Source organism: Hydra vulgaris, chromosome 02, assembly GCF_038396675.1.
Source record: "Hydra vulgaris chromosome 02, alternate assembly HydraT2T_AEP".
Taxonomy (NCBI): domain Eukaryota; kingdom Metazoa; phylum Cnidaria; class Hydrozoa; order Anthoathecata; family Hydridae; genus Hydra; species Hydra vulgaris.
This window is the reverse complement of record NC_088921.1, coordinates 67,486,972-67,514,961: the sequence shown is the minus strand read 5'-3', so window position 1 is coordinate 67,514,961 and position 27,990 is coordinate 67,486,972. Positions and strand designations below refer to the sequence as shown.

General features: G+C 26.1%; 1 protein-coding gene across 3 annotated transcripts in view; it reads left to right on the top strand.

Annotated features, from left to right (window-relative positions):
• The window catches only part of LOC136077124 (voltage-dependent R-type calcium channel subunit alpha-1E-like), a 196,415-nt gene extending 174,426 nt beyond the window's left edge, over positions 1 to 21,989 (top strand). The window contains exons 31-39 of one of the 3 annotated variants that reach the window (XM_065791765.1): positions 2,209 to 2,325; positions 2,566 to 2,631; positions 7,652 to 7,743; positions 7,902 to 8,058; positions 9,165 to 9,292; positions 9,431 to 9,527; positions 13,979 to 14,171; positions 21,614 to 21,722; positions 21,810 to 21,989. In XM_065791765.1, coding sequence (XP_065647837.1) covers positions 2,209 to 2,325; positions 2,566 to 2,631; positions 7,652 to 7,743; positions 7,902 to 8,058; positions 9,165 to 9,292; positions 9,431 to 9,527; positions 13,979 to 14,171; positions 21,614 to 21,690 — 927 coding nt within the window. In that variant the 3' untranslated portion in view covers positions 21,691 to 21,722; positions 21,810 to 21,989. Of the gene's footprint in view, positions 1 to 2,208; positions 2,326 to 2,565; positions 2,632 to 7,651; positions 7,744 to 7,901; positions 8,059 to 9,164; positions 9,293 to 9,430; positions 9,528 to 13,978; positions 14,172 to 21,610 lie in introns of all 3 variants that reach the window. The other 2 variants (XM_065791764.1, XM_065791766.1) reach the window with 2 other exon arrangements.
• Positions 21,990 to 27,990: the final 6,001 nt, after the last annotated feature.

The following is a 27,990-nucleotide window of genomic DNA, read 5'->3' as shown; positions in this document are numbered from 1 at the left end:
CTAGAGTCATTAATGGTAAGTCTAACCTTCTGTCTCTAATTTATGGATATGATCATATTATCTCCCAAAGAATATGGCAGAAATATTTCAAAAAATATTTCTAATTCGACTTTTGAATCTAATGGTTATACTCTTCCTGCCTTTCCAGTTAAACAGGTTAGTCATTCGAATTTCTCTGGCTTCTGTTGCTTAAGTCATTTCTCAATTAAACTCTTCAATGGCTTGTGGTCCAAAAACATTCCTGTCATAGTCTTACAAGTGCTATTTAGAACTCTCTTTAAATCTCTCTAAACTATTTAAAAATTGCTAAATCTCATTTTTCTGCCTGCTGGAAAATGGCTTTTGTGGTTTCAATTTTTAAAAACTCTGAAGAACATTCTGACCTCTTTAACTATCTTCCAATCAGATTTGTCTCTATTATAGTAAGAATTATGATTATCTCTATTATAAGCAAGGTCTTTGAGTTTTTGATTAACAAATTACTAACATTCATCTTGAGTCTAATAGCTTACTTTCTGACAATCGATATCGATTTCCATTTTCTCATTCTTGAGCTGACTTCCTAACTGCTGTAACTGAAAGGTTTTATTGTGCATTAGATTGACGCAGCAATACACGGGCTATTGCTCTTGACATATCAAAAACTTTCAATAAAGTTTGGTGTTCTCCATAAGCTCGCTCTATATTTTGTGTATCTATAAAAGTTTTTGAGATTAATAAATCATTTTTTTCTAACCATTTTCCTAATGTCATCCTCAAAGGCCAACACTCTTCTTCATATCCAATAACTTCTGGGATACCTCATGGTTCTATCCTTGGTTCTGTTTTGTTTCTAGTCTACATAAATAATCAGGAAGATCATTTATGTAGTAGATTGCCAAATTAAATGCTACAATACATTGCATCTGCTAAGGTTGCATTTGCTTGTTATTTTTATACTCCTGATTCCATTCTCTACCTCTACAAATCCCTTATTTGTCCCTGTATGGAAAACTGTTGTCATATTGTAGCTGGTTCTTCTAATGCTAATGCTCTTTCTGTTCTAGGCAAGGTCCAAAAATGCATTGTAAATGTCGTTGGACCTGCTTTATCTGTCAAGCTTGAGTCTCTTGCATCGTCGTAAAGTTGCATCTCTTTCTCTTTTCTACAAATACTATCGCTGGTCGCTGCTCAAAGGAATTATTAGCTAAAGTTCCATCAATTAAAAATCATTCTTGCTCGGCTCTTCATTCAGCTAAGTCTCATTTTCTTACTGTATCTATCCATGCATGCTCTAAAAACTTTTATTTGTCAAATTTTTATCCCCACTTTTATCTAGTTTTTAACCCTTTGGAACTCTCTCACATCTTCATGTTTTCATGACTTATACAACTTTTAAAGTCTTCTGTCAACAATTTCCTTCCTGTTTATGATTGCTGCTCAAAGGATTTATTACCTCTAGTTTCATCTACCAAAACTCATTCTGGCTCGACTTATCATTTAGCAAAGTCGCATCCATTCACTGTATCTGTCACTTTATGCTGTAAAATCTTTTATTCATCTAGTTTTTTATTCTTGCACATCAATGCTTTGGATCATCTCCATGTTTTCCCAATTTATATAACCTACAACTTTTACAAAGTCTGCTGTCAATTGATTCTCTCCTCTTTAACACTATTCTTTGTTTTCTAGTAACTTTCAATTTAAAAGTGGTTTCTTTCAGCATTGTTGGGAGTGAATTAGTTTGAAAATTTTAAAAAGATGTAATAATAAATAGGAACTATTAATAAGTGATTAAACATTAATAAATTCAAATTAATTATAACATATAGTTATTCAAATTTATTGAGTTAATAAGATAATTGAAATGAATTAACTTGAGTATTTAACTTAAAAGTGAATATTTTGTCACTAGAAATAACAAGACAAAACTTAATTACGAGATGAAGGTTTATAGTTCATGTTAAAAAAGTTTATATTCTGAATTTCTAATGTATTAATAATGTAATATATAATGCAATTTTGTAAGCATTTTTCTAATGAATCCTTCCTCTACAAAATGTTTTCATAAAAATTTTGATAGTATTTGTTAAAGATTTGTTTAAATAAAATATAAAATTGTATAAAACTTTGCGTATACTTTTTTTAAATAATATTTCTAATTTGTTTTTTCACCTTTTACATTTTCTTTTTACTTGTTTAACATTGTTAAATACTTATTTCTTTAAGACTCAATTGTTAGATCCTACAATGTTTCGGCTGTTTAGAGTTGCACGTCTACTGAAGCTTTTTAAAAGACAAACTGGCGTTGAAGTTATTTTGTGGACACTTTTAAAATCTCTCATAGTAAAAAACTTTAAATTTTAATTACTTTAAGTTATCTTAACTTTTGTAATAATTATAATAATTAATTAGGAATAATTATTTTTAATAATAATCTTATAATTTTCGTTTGAGTTTTTAATAATTTTTGTATATTTAAAAACTGAAAAACATTTTCTAAAAAATTTAAGTTATAAAAATTAATTAATAAATTAAAATTTATAAAAATGTGATATTTTTTAATAAAATGGTTCTTTTCTTTAGAATTTAGCTTATGTTATTGTATTGATTCTTATTACCACTTATGTATATGCTATCATGGGAATGCAGGTAAAAAAAAAATATATATATATATACATAAGTATATTATATAAATAAAGAAAATATCTTTATATTATCATGTATAATATTATATATTTAAATGAGTGCTCAATAGATAAACTAGAGCTATATAGTATATATGTTACTGTTACCCACAGTATCAGGAATTAGCTAAATGCTAATGTTTATAATATAATTAAATGTTGCAACTCTGAGTTTCATGTGTTACCACAATCATCAGGCAAGTAGTAAAAGTTTAATTTTGCTACGATTTGTTTAATGGATGTTATGGATTTGAAAATTATTTTTAATGAAACCCCTATACTAACATGGTCTATTCTCAAGTCTGTACCCACCTAATCAAATATTTCCAAAAGGTGCCTGTTTTGCCTGTATGAGAAATTTGCTATTATATCGTATTCAAAACCTGAGGAACTGCTAAATACAAGAACTGAAATTATATCGTGCAGCCACAAAAATAAATTCTTATTAAAAAATTACATACCTAACTAACAACTAAAAATAACTACATTAATCTACTCCATATATCTCTAGGCTAACTAATAAATTACTCACATACACAGCTATTGTATTATATTTCATAATATGATATATATTTTTATATTAATTTCTAATTTTATATTTTTTTAATATATAAATAATGCACATTATCACATAAACGAATGCACATTATCACATAAACGAATATTTAATTAAACTTTTGAATATAAATTAAACTTTTACTACTTGTCTGATGATTGTGGTAACACATTAAACTCGGAGTTGCAATATTTAATTATATTATAAACATTAGCATTTAGGTAATTCCTGGTACTGTAGTGTCTAAAGGCTTGAAGCATGCTGAATAATATTGAGTTTTACTAATATTTTGGCATGTACTTAAGTTAATCTAACATTTTATATACTAATTCAAAGGTTTTCATGTTTACTGTTATGCTTTGAATTAATATTGATGATTTAATTAACATACTTTAACTGATTTTAAAAATTACAATTTTTAATAATTTCAAAAATTTTCGTTCATGCACAAGTTTTTCAAATTTTTTGCAAAAAATAACTTGATTTTGTTAACAAATACTTTGGAAATTTGTTTTGTAAGACAGCACAGCTTTATGGAGTCAGAAGTCTGCTGATAGACAAATTTTGAAGAGATATGAATTCACTGGATCCACGAAAATTTGAAAGCAGTCAAGAAGACCACATTAAGCAATATTTTGTCAAGATAAAAAGTCTGTGATACTAAGCAACAAAAAAACATGTTTGACAGCTGTTTATTTAAATAAACAATTAAAACGTTTTTATGGACTAAATTGTAGCATTTCAACTACTAAACGTTTTCATGCAAATATGTCAAGCTAAAAGCTATTGATTTCCTTAAAAAATCAAAATCAAATCAGAATATATTAAACAAAATCTAAAGTGGAGCCAATAAGTGAAGTAGCCAAAAATATTCAAAGATTCTTTTTAGTGATAAAAACAAGTTTATGCAGTTCAGATCAGTTAGAATTAAATTTGTTTGATGTCCAGTAGGTACAAGGTATCCTAAATCCTAACTGCTTACCTTGAAAGATCAAGAAGGTAATATAATGGTTTTGGGATGTTTCAGTTAGGACGGTGCTGATTCGCTCTATTCTATATTCTACTGGAACTATTGATCAAGAAATATACAAAACATATGTAAGAGCACTATGCTACCTCATGCAAAAAATAAAATGCCTCTTGGATGGATATACAATCAGGATAACAATCCTAAACACACAGGCTAATTGGTTCAAGAAGAATAAAGTTTGTGTTTTGAAGTGGCTATCCCAATCAACTGACTTAATTGAGGTAATATACCATTGATCATTTATGGGGACATATTCAGCGTAAATATTCATTAAGTTTACTAATCATGTTAATTTATTCACAAAAATCAGAGAAATATTGTACTCAATTCCCATTGATGTTTGCATTAATTTAGTTGAGTTTGTAGAAGCAAAGCAATTCTGGATTGTAAATATTATCCTACAAAACAGTAATGCGATTTTGTATCTCTAATAAACTTTGATTAAATATTGTTGAAAAATTGTTATTTTTTTTAATCAACTATAATACGTTTATTAAATAATGAATATTTATTCAAAACATAATATTTAACCTAATCTTTTAATTGGTATGTAATATATTTGATGTGTGTATATATATATATATATATATATATATATATATATATATATATATATATATATATATATATATATATATATATATATATATATATATATATATATATATATATATGCAAAAGCGCATTGTAAAAATTGTTGCTCTTGCAGCCAAACTTCCACCATTCTCTTTTTTATAAATACTATAACGGACATTGCTAAAAAGAGCTAGTGTCTCTTGAACTATCTACTAAAATTCCTTCCCATGTTACTTGTCATTTGTTCTTAAGTCCTCCAAAAATTCTTTTTTGTCTAGTTTTTTTCTTAAACATCAGGTCTTCAGATTTGAATTTGCTCCCTTCATCTTGTTTTCCTGATTCATGTAATTTTCAATCTTTTAAGTCGTCTGTTATCTTGCTTTATAAACTTCATCTTTGCTGATATTGTTATCTTGCTTTATAAGCTTCATCTTTTCTCTTCCAGTAACTTCAGACTCTTCAATAACTCTTGCAGAGTTATTGAAGTAGCCTTCAATAACTCTTGCAGCCTTGTTGGAAGCGAATATATATATATATATATATATATATATATATATATATATATATATATATATATATATATATATATATATATATATATATATATATATATATATATATATAGGGGAAAGGCGCCTATGACGGCATACTTAACTTTGAAGCTTCATTATTCAGTATCCTGAAGACCAATAATAAAAGTTTTGATATGGATACATTTCTTGTTACATCTAGAACAATAGTTACCCTGGGAGTTTTTATCAGTTTTATTTTTTTTATAAGTTATTCTTATTGTAAAAAAAGCACAAGTATGCCATCATAGGCAACCACTGCTCCTATGATGGCATAGGGGAGGATGGGGCTAGTTAGGATCGAGGGTAACTTAATGATTTCATTTAACCTTAGAGTCTTCCCTCAGAAAAGCCAGAAATTACTCGAAACCATCCTAATTTACCATTTCATGCTACACACCAGCATTGTAAAATTTTGCGCATGCGCATAGGATATATTGCGTTTTACATATTTTTTGGACCAAAAAAAAATTTTGGAGCATCGCTTTCTTTTAACTTTACTTAAAAATAAGTTTTTCTTATAAAAAAAAAAGGTTTTCCCAACTCATCAATATTTCAACACCCCCAACTCGTCAGTATGCCATCATGGGTAAAAGTAATCGTTTTCATTAAAACAAGCTGTGTCTGCTTTGTTCAAAAGATAAAATCAAAGTAACTATTGGCTATAGACCAATGTGCGGCGCCATCAGATTGAGATAAATTGGCAGGAACTTTATTGTAGATAATGTAGGTCAGGATGTCGTCAGCGTATTTTTCGAGAATGGTTCTAGGTGGGAGGTAGGCCTTTATATCGGAAAAAAGAGAATAAACAAGATTTGGCCGAGAACACTACCCTGAAGTACTCCAGCTTGCATATATTTCCAATCAGTGGTGTGATCACTTGTTTTTACTCTGAGGCCCCGATTAGATAAGTAAGCTTCAATTCAAGAAGTGAGCCAGTTAGGTAGAATATTCACCAAATATATTAGCAACTTGTCATAATCAACAAGATTAAATACTCTTGCCAAATTAAGGAATATTGCAAAAATTGATTTATTATTATTTTTAGCACAACTCCAATCCTCTATAACTTGAATAATAGCCTCCATTGTACTACGGTTTGGAAGGAAACTGAACTATTTGTTTGAGGCCCAGGTGTGCTTGGTGTGATGGACAATGACTTTGATGGTAATACGTTCAAAAACTTTGCATAACGCAGATATAATAGCAATTGGGCGATAGTCATTGGAAGATAGTGGGCTTGAAATTTTAGGAAATGGTGTTATGTTCGCTGATTTCCATTGATCAGGAAGTAATTGTTTCCTATGAAGCTGTTAAATACAATATAGAATGATGAGGCAATTTCTAAGCGAGCAGATTTGAGTAAGATTGGGAAGAAGTCATCAGGTCCTGATGATCCTGTCTTTAGTTTGCTGAGTTGGTTGAGAATGTTATTAATGGTAAAAATGAGGGTAATAAACATTCTGAATGTTTTTATTTTATTTTTCAAAAATAAAAACATTCTGGAAAAAAAATTTTTTTATTTTTTTCTAACTGTAAAACATGCGCGGAGTGTTGCTACATGGAATATCTTATAGCCGGACGCACAACGGAGTGCTGCTACATCAACTGAGACATAGCCTGACCTGCAACAGAGTGCTGCTACATCAACTGACAAATAGCCTGACTCACAACAGAGTGCTGCTACATCGACTGAGGGTTTGGTTTGGGCAGGCAGTCTATCAAATAATAATAATAAAAAAAAAAAATTTCTATTCCTGTAAATTAAAAAAAAATCTAAAACTGACATTTTATGGTAAAAACTTAAAGACGACCATGCAAGAGTATATATATATATATATATATATATATATATATATATATATATATATATATATATATATATATATATATATATATATATATATATATATAAATTAGTAAAAAACACTTATCTAACTTTTTCTTCTACTTGAAGTTTCACCATTGCTGGATCATCAGGAAGAGTTCTTCCTGTAGAAGAAACTTCAAGTAGAAGAAAAAGTTAGATAAGTGTTTTTTACTAATTTATTATTGCTCTGTTCTTTAAGAACGTTGAGCACTCTATTTGTAAAATACACTAACATAATTTACATATATATATATATATATATATATATATATATATATATATATATATATATATATATATATATATATATATATATAATTTTAAATATACATGTATCTTAATAGAATATATGAATATATATTGCCAAACATGTTTCATTTTTAGTTATTTGGCAACATCAAGTTAGAGAAGACCAAACAACTAAATGAAATGAATAACTTTTGCAACATTTTTAAAACTATATTACTTCTATTTCGGTATTTATGTTTTTTATAACATTTTAAAAACTATGTTACTTCTACTTTGGTATTTATGTTTTTTGTAATACTTTAAAGTATTTTTTTTTTTTTGATTTTTTTTTTTTTTTTGCTTATGCTCTAAAAGAAATAAACATCTAAGCTAAAAATTATTAAAGGTGTTCTTCTGGTGATAATTGGAGTGAAATAATGAGTGAATGTTATGATAATGCCAAATGCAATGAAACTTATTTATTATATACAAATGTTCCATGCGGTAATACTACGTTGGCTCGAATTTATTTTATTTCATATATGTTTCTCTCAAGGTTTTTTGTAAGTAATAAATTTTTTTTATAATTTTTTAGTTTTAATTCTTTTTATCTTTTTTTTTAATTCACTTTTAGCAAGGTTGCATGCAATCAGTAATTAAGCAAAAGATTGAGTTTTGACGAAATATAAAGCTTAATTCTTTACAAAAGGATTTTAAAAAAGGAAAATGATAGAATAAAAATAAATAACAAAAGTAGTTTTAGATTCTAAAAAAGGAAAAAATAGAAATAAACTGGATAAAAATAATTAATAAAAGCAATTTTAGCATGAAAAAATTAATTAACAGTTAGATAATTTGCTTGCAACCTAAGCAGGTTAAATAATAAAATATAACTTATGCTGATTTTGCAATTGTGTTATGGACTTTTTAGGAAATTTTTATAAGGAATTTAAATTAAAAATAATATTCTAAATTATTTAAAATAGAAAATTTATTAAGTGAATTCGTTTAAGAATTCAAATTAGTTTTATTAGGTAAGTTTGCTGAACTGTTTATTTAAAGAAAAAAAATAGTGAAAATAAAATAAGTTATTAAACCTAAGAAAAAGAAAAAAAAGAAATATTTTGTAGAGCTAGAATTTATATATAAATACAAATTATGTTTAGCTTACAATATCAGACATATATGTATATTTATTTTCCATCTTTGTCTAATAAATAGACAAGAGATTTTAAAGGCAAGAGAAAGAATAGATAAAAGGAGATTGTCGGGGTAGTGGCCAAAAGAAGTATATGTTTTTTATATGCTCTTTGTCATAAATACTTTCTCAAGTTTATAGAAGAATCAGTTATTGTTATTTTTCAAGGTGATTGTATTTATCAATAACTTTTTTTTTTATAATTATTCACCTTCCCAAGGCCGAGAAGGCCCTCACTCAACTCTATAACTCCAAAACACAAACCTCGACGAATAAGGCTGCTGTGCTGAGAAAAAAGTGATATATATATATATTTATATATATATATATATATATATATATATATATATATATATATATATATATATATATATGTATATATAATATATATAATATATATAAATATTTATTTTTTCCCCAAAAAATTCCAAGGCAGGTGATTTTTTTTGTATCACAGTTTTCTATTTTTAGCTTCTCAATTTGTTTGTTGCTGTAATTATGGATAACTTTGAATATTTAACTCGTGACAACTCTATAATGTGTTTACGAGATTTAAAAGAATTTGTTAGCTGTTGGTCAAAATTTGATCCTCAGGCAACGTATGTAACTAACAGCAACTTAAAGAATTTTAAAATAAAACAAAAATTGTTATTATTATACTTTTTTTATTTTAAAGTGTTTTTTTGGTAAAAAATCTTTTTATTTTTATTTTAAAATATGTTTAATTTTTTAATTAGAGGATACATCACAAATAACAAACTGTATGAATTAATGCGCTTAACATCTCCTCCTATCGGATTTGGTACCAAATGTCCTAAAGCTGTTTGTTTTAAGGTATTTGTATATATATATTTTTATTATTATATTCATTAAAAACCATATAGGTAATATTTACAATGAAAAATACACAATTCTCAAAAAACTAAAATAAAATATTCTATTTGTGATCTAATATATAAAACTAAAATAAAATAATAGACTTGTGATAGATAAAAACGCATTAATAAAGTAGTGGTTGCTGGAAAACTTAATAAAACATAAAAATCTAGAGTAAAATGAGAGAAATAAAAAACAGAATACACTTCACATTATAGTTATAAAAACATTATAAATAAATACATTATAAAAACAAAATTTTATACATGTTCTACAATACAACAATGGAATTCATTTGCATTAAAACACCCCTAAAAATTTTACACAGAATTTAAAGTTTATGTTATTTTTAGACGTTCTATTGATAAAGTCTTTAACAACATTATTTTCAGATGTTTTATTGAAAAAGCAAGTCCTTAGCCATATTATTCATAGACGTTCTATTGATCAAGCAAGTTCTTTTATAGTCAACTAATAAGTCCTTGTAGAGTCATTTTTCGCTTTTACTTTGTAAGTAATTTCATTTTGTTTACTTGCGAAGACCAAAGTACTACTTTTGATTGCTCTCTCCTGTCAATGTAATATCTTTTAATAGACTACTTGAGTTAGTTCTTGTATTAAGTCTTTTTTTAATCCTCTATAATTTTAACAGTTAGTTTTTTAGTAAACTCGTTATTTAGTTGCCATGGAAAAAAAGTTTTAATAGTTTTATTTTGTTATCAGCTGGCTCCATGCTGTATACTACTAGTAGACAGGTAGTTTTTGTTTATTTGCGCAGGTTTAGTGATTGTTTTACAAGTGTCGCTTCAATTTTTTTAAATTTCTGATATCTGATTACAGCTTAAGTTTTCAACCTCATAGTATAGAATTGGTTTTTAAACAAATATGCTCTGAAACAACTCAACGAAAAGCAAAAATGACACTATGCATTTTTGCTTTTCGTTGATTTGTTTCATCGAATTGTATTTCACATTAATCCATACTTTTAAATATTTGTTTAGGCACTTTTTTTTTTTTTTAAACATCTACGCTTCCAACAAGGCTGCAAGCAACCACTAATTAGAGTTGGAAGTTACTGAAAGAGAAAAGATGAAGATTGTAGAGCAAGATAACGATTGACAGACGACTTAAAGGATTGCAAATTATATGAATCAGGAAAGCAAGAAAAAGGAAGCAAAAAGGACTGATGTTCAAGGAAAAAAACTAGATGAATAAGAGTTTTTCGAGCACTTAGGAACAGTCACAGGAAAAGGATGAGACTTAATTGAATGATAAGTAACACAAGAATGAACTTTAGTAGATGGCACAAGAGACGCTAGCTCTTTAGAGCAGTGCCCATTAAAGTATTTGTAAAAAAGAGAAAGAGAAGCAACATTACGACGATTAGATAATGGTTGGAGGTTGAATGCAAAAGCAGGTCCAACTATATTTACAATGCGTTTTTGCACCTTGTCTAAAAGAGAAGACATCATTAGAAGATCCGCCCCAGATATCGCAACAGTATTCCTTACAAGGTTAGATTTGAGATTTACAGAGATAGAGAATAGAATCCGGAGTATGAAAGTGTTGAGCGTGATAAAAAGATGCAACCTTAGCAGATGCTAATTTTGCAACAGGTTTGATATATGGTTTTCAAAAAAGATTGGAAATAAGAGTTTATCCTAGAAGATGGTAGATGACTCATTGAGTACATTACCATTCATAAATATAGTAAGATCTAAATTATTGCAATAATTAATGGTTGAAAAAAATTGGGTTTTATCTGAATTAAAGTTCACCAGCCACTGTGAGCCCCATGCTGTAGCAGATATGAGATCCTTTTCAAGCTCAAATGCCCCCTCTAAGCAATCAGAGAGTGTTGGCTTCTTATCATGAAAAGAATAAATGGTAGTATCATCAGCGAACAATCCCACCTTAGATGTGAGAATATCTGGAAGACCGTTAATGTAAATTGAAAAGAGTATAGGACCAAGGATTGATCCTTGTGGAACCCCTGAAGATACACAATAAGAAGAAGAGTGCTGTCCATTAAGGACAAATTTTATAGTATGTTTGGAAAGAAAGGATTTAATAATCTTAAAGATGTTACCAGATACACCGTAAGAAGAAAGCTTATGGAGAAGACCAGCATGCCAAACTTTAAAAAGCTTTAGAAATGTCAAGAGCGATACCCTTAACCTCTCCACCTTTTTCTGATCCACAATAAAACCGATAAACCACAATAACGGTTGTTACTACTCCTTTATGTTTTGACTAAAGTTTTGTTTAATTAAGTTTGCTAAAATTTAATTTTGGGTCAATTCAAATATATATATATTTTTTTGTTTGTTTTTTTTTGTTTTTGTTTTTTTGTTTTTTTTTACATTATTATTGTTTCTTTTTTTTTTCTCTTTCTGTCTTTTAACAATAGAATTTTTACTATGTTAAGTTTTTAGATGTTGTAAACTATTGCTCAATACTAATAAACCATCTGCATACATGAACACATTCCATTTATCTTGGTTTCAAAGTTCATGTTTTCAATCTTGCTTACCATGTCTTCATCATAGATTGAAAATGACTTAGGAGACATGGAAACTACTTGCTTGACTTCAACTGATGTTTTAAAGATGTTTGAATGATCATCTTCTCTAAAAACATATGCTAATTAGCAGTCATAATACTCATATAATGCTCATTAAATTACACCACCAATTTTTCTTATTAATTTGTGCATCATGATCTATTTACTTTATCAAACGCTTTACGGGCATCAATGTTACTTACATGTGTTGATATATTTTTGATTGATGTCCAATATTCATTTACTTCTTTATTCAGTTTTAAAGTGTACTCAGGGTCAGAGTTTGTTTCTCTTATATTTTTAAATAGGTCGGTGTATGCTTTCTTAAGATCATTATTTACTTCACTTACTTTTTTATTCCTTTTTTGAAGTTCACTTTTTTTTTCTAAATCTCAATTACTGTTTGCATAATTTTTTGTTTTTGTTTTATTTTTTCTTGTTGCCTGATCTGAAGTGCATTCTAAGTATTTTCAAATTATTCCTTAAATCCTCTGACTGAAATGTTTTTAAACTAAAGTTTGCTACTCTAATTTATTGCCGAATGTCATTTTATTGACCCACTATTTTTTATGCTTGTTGTATCTGATATTTTTCTGCTGCTTGAGGTTTGACCTGTTACTTTGTATTCTTCTCTTGTGCAACTGTTGAGCTTGTTTATAAATATATCTAGTTTCTTAACAATTTTTTCAGAATTTGCATTAATAACATCATCAATATTTATTGTGTTTAACTTTTTTTTTTAATTATTGCTTGTGTTTGTCGCACTGTTTGTCAATGTTCCAATTAAGTTTGGTTTTTAAATTTTTTTATTGATAAGTCTGTTTGATTTACAAAATTAACACTTACTCCAAGATGATTGCTTTTATTGCTTATATGATTGACTTTTATTGCTTATATGATTGACTTTTATTGCTTATATGATTGACTTTTATTGCTTATTCGATTGACTTTTATTGCTTATATGATTGACTTTTATTGCTTATACGATTGACTTTTATTGCTTATATGATTGACTTTTATTGCTTATACGATTGACTTTTATTGCTTATATGATTGACTTTTACTGCTTATATGATTGACTTTAATTGCTTATATGATTGACTTTTATTGCTTATATGATTGACTGTTATTGATTATATGGTTGACACGATTTCAAATGTTTACTTGAACTAGATATTTTGCAAAATATTGATCAAATTCTCAGTCTCAATCAAATCTTGGATCAAATTCTCGGTCTCAATCAAATCTCGGATCAAATTCTTGGTCTCAATCAAATCTTGAATCAAATTCTCGGTCTCAATTTACTTTTCATCTTTTCATTTACATTGCGCTTAAAAGTACAATTCACTTATAAATAAGGTCTCCACAGATTCAAAATGAGATTTTCACCTTCAATAGTTTGAGCGTATTTTCAAAATTAGTGTCTCTAAACAAGTTTGAGTTGAAATTACCAATCACTGATATTTTAGCTGGTTCTGATTTGTGCTTCAATAGTGAATCAAATTGTCCATTATTGTAAGTGAGATAAACACCCAGTATTAGTTTATTATCTATTTTAAAAGTTGATATTCAATTTGTTTCAAAGTTGACTTTTTTTAACCCGGTTAATACCTTATTATAAATTCACTTAAGACCTCCATAAGATTGACTTTGCCTTTATTCGTTGTTTATACTTGATTTTGTATATATGCTAAGTTTATTTTTTTAAAAATTCATCAATATTCTTCTGGTGTCGCAGCCACATTTTTAAAAAATAGTAAATTATGACATTGCAGTTGTTGTTGTTTATATATGTTTTAACTGCAAAAATTTAAGATTAAGCACAGTTAAATATTTTCTTTATTAGCGTATGATGCAGATGAACATTCCACTAAACGCTGATGGTAATGTGTCTTTTCATACTGTTTTAATGACTCTAGTTCGATTTGGTTTGAAGATTCATTTGAATAAAAATGATGTAGAATTTAAGAGTGTTATCAACTCTTTATGGCCAGATATTGCTTTGAAATCTCTTGATAAGTTTTTTCCTGATTTAACAGGTTAGATATGTAAATAAATAAATAAATGAATATATATATATATATATATATATATATATATATATATATATATATATATATATATATATATATATATATATATGTACATATATATATATATATATATATATATATATATATATATATATATATATATATATATATATATATATATATATATATATATATATATATATACATATATATATATATATATATATATATATATATATATATACATATATATATATATATATATATATATATATATATATATATATATATATATATATATATATATATATATATATATATATATATATATATATATATATATATATATATATAGAAATTAGTAGTAAATCACTTTACAAAAATTTTTTTCATTTAACTTTGTGTTTCATCAATAAAACTTTGTTAAGTGATTTTCTACTAATTTATAATTTCTCTGTTCTTTCAAGAACATTGAGCACTCTATTTTGTAAAATACATTTTAAAATTGTTTAAGTATATATATATATATATATATATATATATATATATATATATATATATATATATATATATATATATATATATATATATATACATATATACATATATATATATATATATATATATATATATATATATATATATTGATAATTGTTGTATATTGCTGGAAATACAACTCTTGTCTGTTTAAGAGTGATCAATATCTTTTTGAAATAAAATAGATCAAATAATATTAAAATATTTTAAATGAGAAAATACAACTTTATAATGGAACTTGAAGTTTCATGCCATTCGGCAATCATCAGCCATATTATTCAAATATAAAATAAAAACCGTCATAAAAAATACAAATTTAGCGTTGCAACGGCATCTGACGTCAAGTGTACGTGATCCGATATTTGCTAATTGCCGGAATCAAAGTTAGAAAGTAAAAATTTTTTCCTATGCCTACAAGCAGAAACCAATTCACTTTTTTTATTAAGTAGTAAACCACTATCAAAATTCATAATAAAATATTTTTTACTGATGCAAAGGTTACACCTTTTTGTAGATGGATTATAAGATTGGCATCTTTTAATTATGTTCCACTTAATTATAGGCATGTTACCTGCGTGTTTGTGCTTCCAGATTTCTTTGGAAAGTTCTGTATCATTTCTATACCTGGTTGCATTAAATGATTTAAGGTGGTTTCCAAATCTGAACTTGAATGCGTTTTCACTGATACCGATGTAAGATTTTTCCATAAGACTGGGATTGGGTGATGATAAAGTGGCTTTATATACAACGTTTTTTGTTAGACATTCGTTATTTAATGGGCATGCAGTTTTCTTAATGCAGTTGCAACTTATATCATTAGTGGTGAGTTTGTTGCGCAAAATTTGTTGGTTGTGTGAATTAATAATAGATCGAATATTTGGCATGCAGCTGTAACTAACTTTTAATGTGTTTCTGTTGAAAATTTTGTGGAGCTTATGATGTAATGGAAAATGTAAGTCAATTAAGTTTAAGAAAAGGTGTCCAATTTTTGTTACCACATTTTTACTGAAAGGAGGATTAAACCATATTATATTTCTTTTTCGTTTATTAGTATTAGAAGGATTTAGATTTGAATGATATTGGAGATTGGTGGGAAATCCAGACTTTTCTAATGCGTCTTTATAAATAGGATTTATAGGATTTATAATAGGATTTATAATAGACTTTTGGAAAAAATTTTCGTTTGAAGAATTGGAATATAATCTATGTTCAATTGGTTTGTAATTGTTTTAAAATGCTTGGTGGATGGTTGGAACTAGCATGGATATAATTTAGCGCACTATCAGGTTTATGGTAAGGTTGAAAAGTTCAGTTATTAAGATCAAATGTAACATCAAGGTAGTTAACAACTTTCATATTAGATTGAATGGAAATACAGAGGTTGTATTGTTTAAATATTTGAGTAAAATGCTTCTTAATTTTTTCCATTTTTCGACCGCTTGCGTTTTTAAACACGGCTAGGCCATCGTCTCTATATAATCTAAAATCAGATTTTTTATAAAATTGCGAAATCCGGAAGAGAAGAAAAATACCAACTAACTTACACACTTCCGCTCCATCAAATGCACCCATGGTAACATCAAACAAACCACTCGATTTCTTAATCCAAACTTGATCATTGGTAAATAATAAAGACTTACGCGCGTGGAGAATTAAAGATTTATGATCAGCAGCAATGGAAATGTATTGTTCTGCAAAGTTTATGGAGTCGATAAGTAGCTTTTCATTAATAGAAGGGTAAAAGTCAACGATGTCGAAAAATAAGGAATTTATAAAAATGTTTGTCATTGATGTTTTTGAACCAGTTTATTACATTTTGTGTACTATTCCACTGATTTAATTGCAAAATATTTCTTAGGTTGGTGATAATATCTGATAAAATATGCTTACTTATTCTACCAACTTCATTCTTAGCTGGGTTAATTAGAAGAACAGTAGGGTTATTTAAAAAATTAGGTTTATGGTCTTTTAATGTAATGAAACAATTTGAAGAACTGTTTATATTGATTTTTTTAAAAACGTCATGATTCTTTAGAATAGTTTTCCCTTCTTTATTAATGTGATCTTTTATAATAGGGTTGGTTTTTTTATAGTTAGATGTAGTAGCGTTCATTAAAAACTTATTGTATTCGTCTTTTGATAATTTATACAAATTTGATGTTTTATCTGCGTAAGTGTAAGTATACGTTGATTTTCGAATAGAAGAAATGTCTTTTTTTAATTTATTTTGGAAGGCGCATTGAACCTTCCTAAACTGTATGTTCTTAATTAATTTGAATAAATCGCATTCAAACGCATGCATATCTTTAATTTGTTGTGGACAATGTGGTGTGTTAATACCATAAGAATTAAATTTGGTATAATTATTACTATTACTATTAATATCATTCATACTGTTAGACTGGTGATTTATGAAGAAAAATGCCTTCCATCGCATCCTTTTAATCAATATCTCAGTTTTTTCAAGCAATCGCAATTTGTATTCTTTATTTGATGGTATAGGTATATTTTTAATTGAATAATTAAAGTTAACTTTCTCCATTTTTAACGACATAAGAAGAGTGCTCAACAGGAGGAGCAATAAATTTATTGATAAATGTTGTATATTGCTGGAAATACAACTCTTGTCTGTTTAAGAGTGATCAATATCTTTTTGAAATGTTTTTTTATTTTATATTTGAATAATATGGCTGATGATTGCCGAATGGCATAAAACTTCAAGTTCCATTATAAAGTTGTATTTTCTCATTTAAAATATTTTAATGTTAATATATATATATATATATATATATATATATATATATATATATATATATATATATATATATATATATATATATATATATATATACACACACATATATATAAATATATATATATATATATAAATATATATATATATATATAAATATGTAAATATATATATATATAAATATATATATATATATATATATATATTTTAAAATAACATGTTTTGTACTCTTGACATGTTTCGTAAAATTTATTTATATTTTCAAAAAAATTTTTTTACAATAATAAAAAACTCTGAAATAAATATTAAAAAATAGAAGTCTTTACAGAGAAATATTAACAGACAAAAAATTATACATAATAAACCAATACATTTATTACATAATAACTCGGTAAATAACCAATCAAAATAACCAACTGTCAGAATATATATATATATATATATATATATATATATATATATATATATATATATATATATATATATATATATATATATATATATATATATATATATATACATACATATATATATATATATATATATATATATATATTTATATGTATATATACATATATATATATATATATATATATATATATATATATATATTAGTATTAGTATTAGTATTAGTATTAGTTTCTGCTGTGACTGGTATTGCTACCAGTGAGTGTGATTTTATACACACTTTGACAGCTGAGTCTCGTGATGGTTTGACTCCCATCGATCAAGTCTTGCTTTAAATGAATTTATTGAAGTAGCTTTGACAACAGTTTCTGGCAGTGCATTCCAGTAATTTGCAGCTCGATTAAGTAAAATGTTTTCTCTGTATTTATGTTTCGAAAAGTCTTTTGAATATTTTAGGATATGGCCACGAGTACAATTTGATTTAAAGGAATGATTTTCTGTAAATTCAATTTTATCGTAACCATTGAAAATTTTATACAGTTGTATTATGTCCCCTCGTTGTCTTCTTTTAACAAGTAAGGGCATTCTAAGACAAGCTAGTCGATCTTCATAGCATAATTTACTGATTTGAGGTATTAATTTAGTGGCACGACGTTGTACTTTTTCTAAAATGACAATATCTTGTTTTTGATAAGGAGCCCATACGGGTACAGCAAACTCAAGAAGTGGACGGATGCAAGTAAGATAAAGAGATTTTAGCAGTTCTGCATCAAATTGAACAAACGATTTCTTTATAATGCCCAGCATGCGATTTGCTTTGCTTGCACTCGATAATACCTGATTTTTCCATTTCAAGTTATCTGAAAAAATCACTCCTAGGTCTCTTTCAGAATCCGATGTATTGAGTTTACAACTATTTATATAAAATGGATATCGTTTATTTTTAAAGCCATAATGCATAACTAAACACTTTTCAATATTAAAATTAAGTAACCAGTCTTGTGTCCAAGCATATGCAGAGTTCAAATCGCATTGAAGTTTATTATGTAACTCATCAGAAGAACTAATTGACATGATTTTGGTGTCATCAGCATACAATTTTGAAGTATTTTTTAGAGACACAGGAAGATCATTTATATAGAGTATAAACAGTAGTGGACCCAATACTGAGCCTTGAGGAACTCCACTGTACACCTCGGCCCAAGTTGAAACATAATCTCCCATAACGACTCTCTGCCTTCTATTAGAAAGGAAAGCTTGAAACCAATTAAGTGCCAGGCCATTAATACCATATGCTTTAAGTTTCGAGATAAGCCTTTGATGTAGAACAGTATCAAATGCTTTTGCAAAATCAAGTAAAACTACATCAACAGGAATTCCTTGATCAACGTTTCTTGTAATATAATCTAGAGTTTCAAGTAAATTGGTCGTGCATGACCTGTTTTTAACAAACCCGTGCTGTTCATTAGCTATAATATTATTTTCGTGAAGATATTTTTCTAACTTGTTTTTTATTATTCTTTGAAGTATTTTAAAACTAATACAAGGAAGTGATATAGGTCTATAATTCCCAGAATCAGTTTTGTCACCTTTTTTATATAGTGCAGTTATATTTGCTGAACTAAATTGATTTGGTAGTTGACTTTTTTCTATTGACTCCATAAAAATTAGAGTGAGAGGAAGAGCAAAAGCAGTAGCACAGTTTTTTAAGATATATGGATGTTATTTGTCAACTCCATATGCTTTGTTTTGATCAAGATTTTTAAGCCTTTCAAGAACATCATCATAATGAATATCTTCAGGAATTAAGTTAAAGGTGGTATCATTTATTCTTGTTTTAAAAAATGGAATGCAATTTTTACTTTCTTTTACAAAAATGTTTTGGAAGTTTATATTCAGTAGATCAGCAATTTTTTTAGGATTGTGAGTTATTTCACCACTTGGTTGCCTCAGAGCTTTTATAGAGTCTTTTACATATTGTTGAGAATTCATATATCTATATAATAATTTTGAGTTCTTTTTAGCTTTATCAACAATCATTAACTCATACTTTCGTCTTGCTATGGAAATTTCAATTGAAACTCTTTTTGACAACTGTTTATAATTACTACAACGATTTGAGTTTTTCCATTTACTTGAACAATTTATGTATCTTAATATATATATATGTATGTATATATATATGTATGTATGTATGTATATATATATATATATATATATATATATATATATATATATATATATATATATATATATATATATATATATATATATATATATATATATATTTATATATTTATATATATATATGTATATATATATATATATATATATATATATATATATATATATATATATATATATATATATATATATATATATATATGAATGAAAAAAGAACAAGATAACCAGATTGCTTTTTTAGATGTACTTATTAAAAAATCCTTCAGTTTATCACAAAAATACGTATACAGGTCTTTTACAAAAATTTTTTAGTTTTATTCCCTCTTGCTAGAAATTTGGACTTGTTCGTTGTTTGATTGATCGTACATTTAGAATTAATAATTCTTGGGTTGGTTTTGATAAAGATATTAAGAATCTATCATTAGTTTTACAAAATAATAAATTTCCACAAAAAATTATTGACTGTAAAATTAAATCCTATATTGATAAGAAAATGAACCCATCTGTGTCTAACATTGTTAATAACTTAAATATAAGATACTTTAAGCTTCCATACATTGGAATGTACTCTAATTACACTAAAAGGAAAATTTCAAAAATTGTACATAAATGTTGCAAGGATGCTCTAATAAAATCAATTTTCACTACTAATAAAATACAAGATTGTTTTTGCTTAAAAGATTCACTTCCTAAACTGCTTAAATCTCATGTTGTCTATAAATTTTCTTGCGCTGGCTGTAATGCCAGTTATATCGGAAAAACCTCCAGACACTTGCCAACTAGAATAAATGAGCACCATAAAAGTGATAAACAATCTCATATATTTAAACACTTAAATTTATCTCCTAATTTCAAAAATTTGGGCTGTGATTCTGTTAAAATTTAGGATAATTCGCCAACCAAACACAAATTAAAGATGAAAGAAGCCCTCCACATTAAATGGGAAAGTCCCTCACTTAATAAACAAACTTTATACTATAAACTTATCTATTTAATTTTACTGTCAGTTTATATATATATATATATATATATATATATATATATATATATATATATATATATATATATATATATATATATATATATATATATATATATATATAATCTTTATTTATTTTGTATTTTTAGTTATTTTGTAATAAATGTATTGGTTTATTACGTATAATTTTTTGTTCGTTAATATTTCTCTGACTTCGACTGTATTTCGACTTCTATTTTTTAATATTTATTTCAGAGTTTTTTATTATTGTAAAATAATCTTTTGAAAATGTAAATAAATTTTACGAAACATGTCAAGAACAAAAAACATGTTATTTTTAAAAATAATTTTTTATTTTATGCTATTACGACGTTCAACAAATATGTATATATATATATATATATATATAATATATATATATATATATATATATATATATATATATATATATATATATATATATATATATATATATATATATATATATATATATATATATATATATATATATATATATATATAATTTACTAAGAATACAGATGAAATAGGTTCGATTTCACTTGTTTGTAACATTATTTTTTTCAGTAGATAAAAACCAGTTGACAGTTAGAAAGGTATTTTCCATAAAACTTATTTTTATGAGTTTTCAAAAGAAAAAACATTAACTATTCAGAGAAGAAGAAGTCATTACCGTTTGGTGTGTTTTTTTTTTTTTTTCAGCTTATTTTTGATATTACGATAATTTTTTGCTGTACTTTTATTGGTTTTTAACTTTATTTTTTAGATTTTATCTTCAAAAGCAGTTTTATCAGTGTTTGCAATGTGTTTCTTTTTTTAATTATTAACTAATTGTTTATTTAAACTATTCACCTACTGAGCTAAATTTTAAATATTGTCGCACATAGAACTATTATTTTGTATTAAAAATAAATGTCTTTATGTATATATATACATTAATTACTTACTTCATTCATTTTTTGTATGAAATTTGCAACCTATCGATAAATATAAATTTATGGAAAAAACAATTCGTAATTTAATAACTACTCTCGGGAAATTTTGGACTTTGGAAGGGGGAGTTGGGAAAAACTAAAATTATGTTTTTTGATACTAGACAAAACTTTTCATTTTTTTGCATAGCATTGTCATTTAACATAATTATTTACTTAAAACTAAAATGTTTTGAGTATGCTCCATGTTACTTACACACTAAAATGGAATTATACGCCATGCCCATAAGCTGTGTGGTTGGAAGAGACAGCTTTTGTAGAGAGTAAAAGATGGAAGTAAAAATACTTGCTCCTTCTTTTTTATTGATTTGAGTGGTTAATGTTTAAAAATGTAATGTTTGGGTGGAAAAGTTTCTTTAAATTAAAAGTATAATACACCTAATATAAAAAATACTGCTCCGAAGGATAATACGTAATGGAGGTGAGCTACTACATACGTAACTTGTAATAAAGTATATAGATTTTTTTTACTATATACTGCATTTACTTCCCTAAGACTGATAGGGCCTATGCAATCTAGCAGTCTACTTGTTTTTTGGAAGGTTTTTATAAAAGTGCTTTTATAAATACTGATCATACAAATAAATTCTTTTAAATGTTAAACCAAACCTTCTCATTAAAAAGAGCTGTATTAAAAAATATAACTTTTACAAATAAAAAAATCCAACATAATCTAATCAAAAATAGTTAGGTCAAATGATCTCTTAAGCTCCTCTTCTTGAGCTAAAGGTTAAAATAAAGAGGTCAGAAAAGGTTTAAATTGCTCCGACTCCTTGTTCTTCTTAAGTTAAAAAAACTAATATTAATGTGGGGAAACATGATTAAACATGTAAGTTATTTGTGGGTAAATTTTTTTAAATTGTTTTCACTACCTATTCTCCTAGTTGTTTTAAAAACTTTCATCGCTAAGCTTAATATTTATTTTAAACAACAATTAATTTCAGCCAACGGAAAAATATTTACTAAATAGCAAACAAAAAAACAAAAATGTTACACTGAAAATCAACTTAATGATACAATTTTAAAAACAAAACTTGGCGACTTATCATTACTTAAAGAATCATTAGTGTATGCCATTTCGAAGGCAATTTTATCGCTCAGAATAAGGAACCTTGGTGTTAGCACAGTTGCCATTTTAAATACTTCTATTGATTTAGATTAAGGTAAAACGCTAATTAAACTTCCCGATTTGAGTTTCGGTAGAACCCTCAAACAAGTACTTGATCTTGTTGCTTGTTATTTATTTACGTTAAAATATATAAACTATAATTTAAATTAGTAGAAAATCACTTATCAAACTTGATTTTGGTTAATCAAAAGCGATTTTCTACTCATTTATTTTCAACTAATTTATTATTGCTCTGTCCTTTTAAGAACAGAGCAAAAATAAATTAGTTGAAAATTAATAAATGTTCTTTTACGCGCTCTTAATTAATTTTAAACATTTAAAATTACTTGCATATTTACCATAATTTATGAAAAACATGCCACATAATGAGCTTGCAAAAAACAAGCTTTAAAACTGATATCTTTTAAGTTATATTTATTAGTTTGTAAATTTAACTTTAAAAGTTAATTTTTCTAAAAAATTAACCAAAAGCTAAATTAACTTAATCGGTCATTAATTAAGTTAAGTTAATTAAGTGCAAAATAACATAAACTAAAGTTCTACAATAAATTTTGAACTCGTTTAGTTGTGATTAACAAACCTTCGTTATAAGCAAATTGGCACATTTATTCGGGAAAACCGGGCTAGGTAGCAGCAAAGGTAAGTAAGTGCAAAGGCGTTTGGTTTATACTGTAAATTTGGTATAGAGGTTAAAGAGAATATAGGTGTAGAGAAGAGAGGTTTATACAGTATATTTATTTTTTGGATAAAATTTAATATAGAAAATAGCTCTAATTTTTTTAGTTTCAGACACATTTCAGATTTATACTTTCATGCCCGTTTTTGTTTATGAAACTTGTTTTTTTTTCTTTTCTTTATAGCTTACTTTTTAGAATAAGCAGCGAAAACTTTTACTTGGCTATTTGGCTCATATTTACTTGAAATTATTATACAAGTTTAATATTTATTTATAAAAAAAATTAAATTTATTTTGTGTTAATTAAATTATTTGTGAAAGTATAAAATAATAGTTAAATTATTTGTGAAAGTATAAAAGAATTTATGTTTATGAGATTTTTGTACCTGGAAAAAAAGTGAGCTGCCATTTCTTATACAATCTATTATTTGCTACCTATATATAGTAAAAAAATTTCGAAAACACTGAGCTAAACTCTGAGCAAGGGCTTTGGAGCTTATTTTAACATAGATGACACGGAGTTAAAATAACACGATGGCTGTCGAATAAACAGTTCATTTTTATTAAAAGTCGTTCTTTTGAGTTTTTTGATTTTTGTTTTCTATCAAAGCTTATTTTAAATGATACTTTCATTTAAACACAACCAAGTTGTAGTTTATACTTTAATTTAAAGACAACCAAGTTGTAGTTTATACTTTAATTTAAACACAACCAAGTTGTAGTTTATTTAAAGTATTTCTTGTGAATAAACTATTTTTAAAAAATATACCTCAATAGACCGTTGGCTTTGATTTTTTGTTTGCCAAAGTTATTATAAAATTTATGACATGATATTTAGACTTAGTTTGAACTTGAAAAACTCTCGACTATTTTTCTACTGAATAAAACCTTATGTACTTTCTAAAAAACAATACCTCTCTAATATAAGTCTAGATTAATCAGAGAGTTAGTGCTCTAGACTACAGAATATTTGTTATTAAACACCCATGAGGTGGTTTTAGGTAAGGAAAAAAAGGTTTGTCACAGCCACGTTTAAAGCTCAATTTTTTTTACTACATATATACAAAATGGCGTGACCCTCGCTCAGAACCGCTTTAAATTATGGTAATCTAAATTATCAGCATATATCAAAGTTTCAAATATTTTTCTAAAATAATTCGAAACTATCCCTAAAAATTTCAAGAAAATCCAAAAAATAAACATATCAAATTGCCTCATTCTTGTAAAAAAAAGGAATTTAAAATGAATTAATGGAATTTTAAAAAATTTCTTTTGTTTAACTAATCTTGGAATCTTTAAAATTCTAATATCGCGAATTTCAACTACTCTATTTTGATATAAGAAAATAACTTCATAACATTTCATTATTACTTACATTATAGTTCCATTGCATGATATAAAAAGTTATATAGGTATATATATGTGTATGTGTGTGAGTGTATATATATATATATTTTTTTTTTTTTTTTTTTTTTTTCAAGATAAATCTAGATTAATCAGAGAGTTAGTGCTCTAATAAAGGAAGAAACAAATTCTATATTTTTATGATATTATTTTGTTATATAGGTACGTACCGGGGTTTGTACCTATATAACAAAATAATATCAAAAAATATAGAACTTAAAGTATTAAATAATCCTGCCAACTTTAAAAATAAATTAAAACACCTCGTATTTAATATCAACAATTATATTGGCATGTATTAAACTTAACAACAAAATTTATACTAAAATATTTATGTGTATATATCACTTACTGTCTACTGTTTAATCACTTTTGGCTATATGTAATTATGAAATAGACTTTGACTATATATAAATATGAAATAGAACCATTTAAAGAGGTACTTGATAATAAGTCTTCTTAGACTTCTTCGAGTTTTCCTTTACAACAACAGGTATATATCTGATATATATATATATATATATATATATATATATATATATATATATATATATATATATATATATATATATATATATATATATATATATATATACATACATATATATATATATATATATATATATATATATATATATATATATATATATATATATATATATATATATATATATATATATATATATATATATATATATATATATATATATATTCTTGAATGTCGACATCATGTATGAGAGTATGTAAATTATTATTTTATAAATATCAATTAATACGAGTTTCTCTCGATACTAAATTTATTTTTATTTTTTTATTTTTATAAAAGAAATTTTTGCTGGATTGTTTTGACCAGCGTCTTCAGCTTTAAATTTTTTTTTTTTTTTTTTTTTTTTTTCTTTGTATCTTATTTTTCAAACGACAGTTTTATTTTATGTCAATGGGATGGTTTCATCTTTTTCTGACCTAAGTGTGCCATAAATGGTGTCTAAAATTTTCGTTCTGTTTTATTTCCTGTTGTACTGTTTTTGTGTTGCATGCGTGTTTTTATTTGCATTTTTGTTTCACCTATATACTTTTTGTTACAATGACATTTAATAAGGTAGACTCCTGGTTGGCTGTTCATTTGAAGTTTAGATTTATTTCTTGATGTTAATATTGCTTCTAGGTTCAGATTTGATTTAAAGACCGTTTTATATCCTGCCTTCCTAAACACTTTACGTAATTTGGGAGACAATATTGGTACCCAAGGTAATGAAATTGTTCGATACGTACTGGTGATGTTTTCATTGTTTTTAGTAGTCACTAGTGATTTTTTGTTCTTTCGTTTTATTTTTTTTATGATTTTTATGAGATTAGATTGCTTGTAGCCATTTTCGACAAATTCTTGAATAAGGGAATTTCAGTTCATTTTCTATATGTTTTTGACTGCATACATTAAATGCTCTATGTACGAAACCCTTGAATATTCCATTCAAAATTTGTGGGTCATGGTTTGATCTTGCCTTAACTTGAATGTTAGTAATTGCATTTTTTCTGTATATTTTAAATTCATATTTACCACTTTTGTTATTTATTATGAATATGTCTAGAAATTTAAGTGTTTTTTTGTCATTTTCAAATTCGATAGTATATTTTATTTTTGGATGCTGTTGATTAAGTATTAAATTGATCAGCATCGACAATGTTAGGGACTCTAGCATGACTGTCATCTACGTATCTATAAAATGACTTTTAATCAATAAGTGGGTTGTTTTTCAGCGCTGTATTAAGTGTTTTTTTTTCAAGATGTTGAAGAAAAGATTCAGTTAAAACTACCATAAATGAAAGACCTATCGGACTTGAATTTTCAAGTTCGTGTATTTCATTGTTCAATAAAAAGTATGGTCGGTATAAACATAGTTCAATCAGAAATATTATTTCTTTTATATTTAATTTTGTCGCTTTTTTAAAATTATAGCTCACCTCCAATAACCTTATGAGTACTTCAGCAGCTTCTTTAAGAGGAATTGATGGGTATAAGTTTATAACGTCCAATGATACCTGAATTTCGTCACTGGATATGTCCCACGATTTTGCTTTTTCTACGAATTGTTGTGAATTTTTTAATCGAGTTTGGTTTTCATTTAATATTGGTTGTATTAGTTTTACTAAGTAATTTGAGATTCCGTAGTTTGGTGTGCTTATTGTGGATACTACAATTCGCATTGGGTAAGATTGTTCAGGCTTATGTGCCTTTACTACACCATACATACGAGGTGGTATTGGGTCACTGATAAATTTTTAATATAACATATTAATAATTTATCCCAGTGACCCAATATTAGGGTCACTGGGATAAATATTAATATGTTATATTATATTTATATCACTGGGATAAATTATTAATATGTTATATATGTATATATATATATATATGTATATATATATATATATATATATATATATATATATATATATATATATATATATATATAATAATAATAATTTATCCAACTAACCCAGGATATAAAACGGTCTTTAAATCAAACCTGAACCTAGAAGCAATATTACCATCAAGAAATAAATCTAAACTACAAATGAACAGCCACCCAGGAGTCTACCTTATTAAATGTCATTGTAATAAAAAGTATATAGGTGAAACAAAAATGCAAATAAAAACACGCATGCAGCAACAGAAGAAGATAATGAAACCTGGTGCGATAGTGAAGCGAAGGTTCTTAAATTGTTTGATGAGCAACTTGGCTTA